Here is an 8,559-nt window from a genome sequence, read left to right on the forward strand (position 1 = left end):
TTTTTTAAAGTTCTTTTTTGTACTCCAAAAAATCAGCGTAAGTCAAAGAAAACCCTCATGGTTCTGGAGGGAGTGACCATGAGTACTGTCCCAGTACCCAGGCACTGCCCATCAGCATTTGATAGATGACACCATTCTGTAGAGTAGACTGCAAACAGGCAAGACTGAGAAGGAACCAGCTGAACGAAACCAGCAGGTGAATGGTTGCAGATTACAGGAAAGAATTCCAATCACAACTGAAGAGTATTCCAGGCTTTGGGACGGTTAGGAAACTATTTTCCTCACCCATGAGGAGAAACCGCAAGTGAGTATGTTAGGTGACACAGTAGTTTCCAGCCACGTATCCACCTAGGATACTGCTGTATCCTGCTGGCCTTCTGGCATGGTGGGCCTCCACCCCAGACACTCTCTGGTTCTTCCTCTCAGTGGGCTCTCGGAAACCTCTGGAGCCCACCAGGAGGGGCCTCCTGGGCGTTCCTACTCCCCAAGCTCAGGGAGGAGGAGGCTGTGTTTGGAATTGGAGCCTCTTTCATCCCTGCGCACTCACCTCAGGTTTAGTTGGCAGCTGAGAAAGGGTTCAGGGTGGCAAGGGTGCCAGGTATCCATGGGCATTAGGGCACTCGGATTCCCTTCCTGTTTTTCTCTCTCCTTCCTTGAAAGCAGAAAAGAGGAGTGTGGACAGTATTATAATCCTCCAGATCTTACTTCCTTCTTAGTTCTGCCCCTCAGATGTTCTCTGTTTGGTTCTTGGCACTTCGCTGACTTGTTCTTCTCCTAGGGACAAGCACAGGATCCCTTTGCTGTTGCTCCCGTTGGTCACAGGGCAGCAGGACATTTGGGGGGAAACCCTCCTGTTGGTATATGAGAGCGCCGTCTGTGCTTTCTCTACCATCTTTCCACTGTTAGCCCACTTATCCTCCTCTTTGTCTCTACAGCTTGTGGCTCAGGTCCTGGAGCACAAGGACATAGGCTTTGTGATGGTGGATGCCAAGAAAGAAGCCAGGCTCGCCAAGAAGCTGGGTATGTGTGATGTTTGAGATTTTTCAGGTAGAAACAAGTGTGAGTTACAAAACAAAAGTAGTTGGCTTTGTTCTTGCATGACAGCTGGGCTGCCTTTTGCATATAGATTCAATGACCTCTCCTACCTGGGGCTGGGAAAGAGTTTCATAAAAGTAAATCTAGGCCTGAAGTGAGTGGTTTCACATGTCACTGAATATATGTTTGCAATGGTGCCATGAAGAGGGTCTCCCAGAAAAACTGATGCTAAAGACCCAAGCCTTAATTTCTGGTTCCTACAGTAGGCTAAAACACTGTGTCCTGCAGCGCAGCAGGCAGAGATCTTGCTGAAAGTTATGCTGTCCTCGTCCATCACCTGTGATTTCACAGAAGGAACCAGCAAAAGATGACACTAGAGGAGGGCGACTCCAGGGCCTCAGGGGTTTCTCATTTAAGGATAAACCCCAGCTGGACATTATCAGCAAAGATGAGGGAAAGGCTTTCAGTGAGATATGGTTAAGTGACTACGCGGTAGAAGTTGTAATCTCTTGGGTCAATATGTCATGCTTAACTGCAAATGCTCTTTGAGTCTTACCTTGTAATCCCAAGAAGGAGGGTAGAGGCAGCTCCTCATTTCCAAACACCCTCACCCATGTGCTGGCTATTTGGCTTTTTCTGCATGACCAGTGAAGGATGGCTATTAAAAAAATAGCAAAAGCTTATAAAACAGGACCTTTGAAGAGAGGTTAATTGGATTTGCAGGGAAAACTTTTTGCACAGAAAAAAAAAATAGTAAGTTCAGTGGTAGTTCAACAAATATCTTCAGGTGTATGAAAGTTTATCATACTAGAAATTTATGAACAACTATTTTCTGGGTGATCAGCCTTTTTAAAAAATACTTAAATTTCAGGAGACTAGTTAGACATAGGAAGAATGTATGGCTCTAAAATGATAATGACTTGCTAAGATTGCCTGTGATGTTTCTGTCCCTGAAGACATGTTAAGGAAAGTCATTTTTCCTCCATGTGCATGGGAACAAAGTACAGTAAACTTTTCCTAGAGTCAAAAACAATTTAGTGAGTTCTCTCTCTCTCCTCCAAGAGCCAATTGATACCTGTTCATCTCCCTTTCCACTGTTTCAGTGAATATGCTATATTCTGGAGACTTTTCAGTGAACTTCAAAAAAACTGCTAGTATTCCAACAATGTGTAAACCTAGTGAGGGAGATAGCTTAGCAGCATAAACCCCTGCCTGATCAGCCCACAGTCCTGAATTCGATTCCCGGTACCAATCGATCAATCAATCAATCAATCAATCAATCAATCAATCAATTTAGGGAGGACAAACTGCACAAGAATTGATAAAAGTGAGTTAGCAAAGGACATGAAGAGGCTTAATATGTATAAATAAAATTCTTTTCGAGTTCAGCCTAGAAGGGAAGATTGCGTAGTTCACTGGTTGAACACTTGGCTAGCATTATAAAGCCCTGTGCTCAGGCCCCAGTGCTTAAACTAACAAACAAGTGGAGTTTGGAGGAATTGAGGGAAGCGTCCCAGCCTGCTGGCTCCGTGGGGTTTACAGGACATAATTTTATTTGTGAATCCGCTCCTTCACCTTCAGCTGCTCTTTCATTTGCCTTAGTGTGGCTTCTATCAGGCTGAGCTGGAACTACTCTAGTAGCTTGCAAGCTGATTGTGCTCATACAGAATCTAGCAGCAGGCCCCTGGCTGATGGCCCTTCCCTCTGCTAGCTTCTGAGGTCTGCTGTTACCAGCTCCAAGAATTCCTCACGCCGCTCCTTTCAGTTAGCCAACAGTATGCTGGGCGCTCCTCAGGCAAGCCTGGAGACGGACAGCAAGCAGCAGCGCAGCCTTCCTGTCTCCTGCAGGGTCTGCAGAAGTGTTTATTTAGAGAAAGCATTCTCTCACTGAGGAAGAGTTAGAAAACAATTAATCTAAGGAATTAAAGGTACTGTGCAGTTGGAATAACTGCCCAGCCTCAGCTGTTCAGCATTCCTGAGGGAAAATGCAATTTTCCAATAAGCATTTGTTAAAATATATAACATTACACCAGGGTGCTGGAGGGCAGTGGAGGAGAAGATGGAACCTTCCCTTGCAGTTCCTATTGGCTAACAGGGTGATGAAGACATGTGTGCTTCTGCTAGGACAGGAATACAAGCCTTTCAGGGTGGCCACACACATTTGTGGGGCGCTGCTCAGGTGCCAAGGCTCTGCCCAGCACAGATGCCAACAGGACAATGGTCCTCCCTCACCCCTCACGGGACACACTGTTAGGCGAGAGCCTGCATATTGGTAACGCCATGAGCTCGTCAAGACTGGCTGAACCATAGGGAAACTGAGTCCCCAAAGAACTAATCCAGTCGAGGTGAGATGGAAGTTATGCTTACCAGGGAGGAGCTGTGCTGCTGAGCTATTTCTGGCATATATATATATATATATATATATATATTTCCACACCCCTTTTATATCAGTTTGTGAGAGCCTAGGATCCATTCTCAGTGGACTGTGGGTCAAGCCAAGGATGAACAGAAGCAGTAGGGCTGGTACTAGATGCTAGAGGGACTTGGATGCCTGGTTAAGGAGTCAGGTGGGCGGCGGGTATTGAAACTTTTTGAAGGGCCGGCCAGATAGCTCAGCAGATTAAAGCACCTATTTAGTTAGGCACAGGGACCAGGGCTCAATTCCCAGTGTGCTGTGTCAGCCCCACCCCCTGGGGTACGCTGAGATGGCGATTGAGACTGGGCATGGTGGCTCACGCCTGTAATCCCAGCACTTGGGAGGCTGAAAACAGGAGGATCACTATGAGTCCAATCTGTGTAGTGAGACCCTGTAGACCTTGTACTAAATACATAAAAAAACCTTTTTGATAAGGAGAATAACATGCGTTCAACAGTAATTTTTGGAAAACTAAAGCAGTAGTGGATGGAAAATAAATTTTTCTTTGAAATTAACATCCAGGTAAAACTATTAATTCTTATTTCAATTTAAATGTCTATTTGCAGTGCACCTCAGAAGTATTATTTGGACAGAACTTGTCCTTAGGGTAACTCCAGTTCCCCACAGTTGCTTAATAATTTTGTCCTTGTGCCTTTCTATTTCTTCCAGGTTTTGATGAGGAAGGAAGCCTCTACGTGCTTAAGGGAGATCGCACAATTGAGTTTGATGGCGAGTTTGCAGCTGACGTCCTGGTGGAGTTTCTCTTGGATGTAAGCATTTCACACAGTGGCCTTGTGTGGAGCTATCCGCACTCAGATAGAGGGGGAGGTAAAGCCCCAAAGGAGGAACAGAAAAGCTGGAGATTCTGACGCAGTCTAAGACGGCTTTCTCAGCCTTCACAAAAGTCTAAACAATGTCCACATCACAGTGCTCTCTACCTTTTCTGGGAAGCTGACCTCTAAGTGACTGCAAAAAACTGATGATTAGTGACCTGTAGGTCGCAAATCTGGCCCATGTAGTCGTTAAGTGCTTATTCTTCTACTAGTTACGCCCCAGGACCCACTGAAATTTCCTTGGCCTGCTCCAGGGCTGCTGGGGAACAACCAGGCAGTGGAGAGACAAAGGGGGTCACTGGTCACCCACAGAGAGGAAGAATCAGTGAGTCACCCTGAGTCAGCCTCAAAGCAGCATAAAGAACAGGCAGCGCTAAGGAATACCCCCAAATCACAGTCACTTTTAGCCGTGAAGATACCACACACAGACCTACACATTCAGATGCATGGGAAACACCAAAAATCTTGCAGTCATAGATAAATAAGCTTTCAATTCTTCATAATAGCTATGAAATTAAATGCTGTGGGACATGTTTGGCACAGAGATCTTGCTGTTGGACATCCATACCAAGCACGCTGGTGCTCAGTGGCCTGTTGCTTGTTTCCTACAACCTCAAAAGCCAGAGAGCAGGTCAGAAGTGAGCTGAAGACCATCACATGCCCCTCCCCCCAATGTGACCATAGTCTCTTCTTGGCAATCTCATTGACCTACCCCAGTAAGACCTGAAAACCTTAAGAGCAGCACATCCCAACTCCGGGCCAAATGGCACTGTCTCGGCTTCACCAGCTGACAGACTCTGGAAATGAGACTCCTGCTACTTTCAACAATGAACAGTATGACTGACCCACATAAACACTAAACTAGAGTTAAGATTTTTGACTTGATTAAAACTTGGCTCTTATGCTGTGAACCACAGACGATTCTGTGGTCAGTGTTGGCCTTTTCCCTGAAGCTGGCTCTCCCTAAGTCAGTGTTAAGATGGTCAGAAGTGAGTAATGTATCTCACTTCCTCATTCCTATCCAATGGGAGAGGAAAAACCCAAATCTGACTTCAAACAAGGGATCGAACTCATGATCTTGCACTTGCCAGGCAAGCACTTATTCCACTGAGCTATATCCCAAGCCCCACCATTGTTCTTTTTAAGAGTCAAGAAAAAATTTGCTTCAGCAAATTTAACCCCATTAGACCAGAGGTGGGCAACCTGCCCATTCCTAATTTGGTAAGTGATAAGAGATGTTATGCAAACAATTAATTTGTCCATCACCTGATAAATAAAGAAAATGTAGTCCAATAAAATTTTATCCAATTTTTATAAAAGAAATCTTGGGGGCCAATGAGATGGCTCAGCAGTCTAAAGCACCTGCTTAGGCAAGCTTAGGCAGGTGCAGGGGACTGCAGTTGGATCCCTGGCACCACATGTCACACCAGCTCTGCCCTTAGGGTAGGCTGAGCTAGCCAAAAGAATAAATAAGTAAAATTTAAAAAGAAATCTTATAATTTATAACACTGGGTGGAATCAGAGAACAACATGCCGAAGTATAGTAAGCCAGGCACAGAAAGACAAATACGTGTGTCTTCTCATGTGTGGAACCTAAAACAATTGAACTCGAAAAGAAGCAGAGAACAGAATGCAGGTTACGAGGTTGGGGGAGGGCATGGGGACATGATGATCAGATGCTGTAAGCTGAGGGGCCGACGAGATGGCTCTGCAGACTAAAGCGCCTGCTTAGACAAGCACAAGGACCACAGTTCGATGCCTGGCACCACAGGCAGCACCAGCCCTTCGCCCAGGGTAGGCTGAGCTAGCCAGAATCCCAGTGTAGTGGCACAAGCCTGTAATTCCAGCTCTGGGGAGGCTGAGCTGCATAGTAAGACCCTGTACCAAATACATTTTAAAAATGCTGTAAGTTGAAATCAGACAGAAGGTATGCAAGGTTGTTTTTTTTTTTTCCCCTCTGAGATACATTGAATAATATGGAGAATATAGTAATTAACATACACTTCAAAATTGCTAAGAGAGTAAATTCCAAATGTCCTCATCACAAAATTTATAAGTACTTGGGATAATGGATATGCAAGTAGTTTGACTTAATTATTCCACACTATATGCATAATTCATAACACCTTTTTTAAACCCATTAATGGGTATAGTTGTTATTATTTATCAATTTACCATTAAAAACAAAGAAAAAAAGCTAGCAAGAGAAAAACATTTGCTTCAGACAAGTCATCTCATCCCTTGAGTTAAGATCAGTTCCTCCAAAAGGACAGCTGCTGTGCTCCCAGGGGCAGAGTGGGGCACATGGTGAAGGTCACAACAGCGAGGTCAACTGCAATTTCCCTTCCAAGAGGTCTATTTCCCCAGCGGGATGGGCAAAGTTATCTTATCTGCACACATTTGTGAGCACGTGTGTGTGTGTGCATTTCAGCTAATGGAAGACCCGGTGGAGATCATCAACAGCAAGCTCGAGGTCCAAGCCTTCGAGCGCATCGAGGACCAGATCAAACTCCTTGGCTTCTTCAAGAGTGAGGACTCAGAACGTAAGTCGTCTGTCAGCTCTGCCTGGCAGTAGAAGGTTGGGTTCCCAAGGAGCGCTGTTAGATTCCCCCAACAGAAGATGGATCTTCAGCATTTCGTTTGCTTGGGGGAATGGAGGTTGGAATCCTTCTGTATCCTGTACAACAGGACACATCCAGAAATTCTGAAAAGCAGTTTGCTGGGCTGAAAAATGTTAAATTTGGGCCAGGTGCTCTGTGCTCTGGCCTTACAATGGTGTGTGTGTGTGTGTGTGTGTGTGTGTGTATGTGTGTGTGTTCCTTCCACTTTCCTTCCCACCTGTCCATGTCCGTGATGGAGTGGCTTCTGAATGGGTTCCACGGAAGGCTGCCTAAATGCCTTGGCAGCTTTGTACTCACCAGCTGAAGCATTCTTCTGTCATTGGAAAACATCAAAAGAAAATTTGGGTAGAGGTGGGCTTAGCTGCTAAGAATATGGAAAATTTCTGGCTGAGCCCCTTTTCAGACCAGGCTGCCTGCCATGACCAAGCGCACCCTTGGGCACATTCCCTCTGCCAGCTTCGTGGCCACATTTTGAGTGGGTAGAGACCTACTGTAGCATCAGCACAGCCTGGGATGGAAGAGGTTGAGCAGGAGAGGAAGAGGGTGCAGGAAAGGCAACTACTGCAGGACATTAAAGCAATGTTTTGTGGCCTGGGCCCAGTGAGGTAAACCTAGAAGAGAGGGCAAGTGGTGGCGGGGGGCGGGGGGCACAGCTGTCGGGGAGTCAGGTAGCATCGATACAAGGAGGAGGTGCACATGTGGGCCGCATATGACTGTTCCTAGATACTACACTTGGTCTTAGCCCAAAGGCCGAGAAGCCATGGCTATTTCTAGAAATCCCACAATATTTTGAAATTTTGTCAAGCTGTCTGCCTACCCAGTCTGCCCACCGACATCCCTAGTCGCTGCACCAAGAGCCCACCTGTTCGCTCTCCTTCATGCCCCAGTGTGACCATCTTCTCATTGGCTTCATGGAAACCTGCATTCCCTATGCTTAAAATTAGAGCGTCTTGCGGGAGGCGCCAGCCAGGGAGCTTTGCCTCAGTGCCGAGTATTCCAGGGAGCTTCTTCTGCTCTGGCCCTACTTTATCTTTTCCGGATGGAGAATTTCATGCTCACAGCAAGCCTGCGAGGGAGTTATCACTGTTGCCTGTAGTTTCATGACGATCAAAGGATGCGACACAACATTTGCCTAACTGACCTATTATGACACAGCCAACAGATGGTGAAGTCACCATTTATATTCCAAGAATCTGATGTTGCGGTTCACACACATGCACCTGTCACGGCACACAGGAAATGTGGGGATGCTCGTGGGCACAAAGCGTACCTAAACGGGAAGGGAATTAGATGTCAGGAAACTTTTTACTTTGTATTATATAATAATCATAAAGTACAAAAATAGAAAACAGGGCTGGTGAGATGGCTCAGTGGTCTAAAGAGCCTACTTAGAACAAGCTAAGCTAAGCAAAATAGAGGGACCGCGGTTCAATCCCCCAGCACCAGATGCCAGCCAGCCCGCCCCCTGGTGGGCTGAGCTGGCCACATACACAAAATAAATAAATAAAAATTAAAAAAAAATAGAAAACATAACACATTTTACATTATAAAAATTCAAATGAAATACCTAGAATTTGAATAAGAATCTTGACCTTGTGTCCAAGCACACAGTATTTTTTTTTTTTCGTTTTTTGGTGGTACCGGGGATTGAACT

At 45.7% G+C, this 8,559-nt stretch overlaps 1 protein-coding gene across 1 annotated transcript in view; it reads left to right on the top strand.

Annotated features, from left to right (window-relative positions):
- Casq2 (calsequestrin 2) overlaps positions 1–8,559 on the top strand; it is a 65,130-nt gene that overhangs the window by 15,250 nt on the left and 41,321 nt on the right. Inside the window, exons 2-4 of the mRNA XM_004641722.3 lie at positions 936–1,020; positions 4,121–4,221; positions 6,716–6,827. Coding sequence (XP_004641779.1) covers positions 936–1,020; positions 4,121–4,221; positions 6,716–6,827 — 298 coding nt within the window. The remainder of the gene's footprint in view (positions 1–935; positions 1,021–4,120; positions 4,222–6,715; positions 6,828–8,559) is intronic.

Source organism: Octodon degus, unplaced genomic scaffold (assembly GCF_000260255.1).
Source record: "Octodon degus isolate 3935 unplaced genomic scaffold, OctDeg1.0 scaffold00140, whole genome shotgun sequence".
NCBI classification, from domain to species: domain Eukaryota; kingdom Metazoa; phylum Chordata; class Mammalia; order Rodentia; family Octodontidae; genus Octodon; species Octodon degus.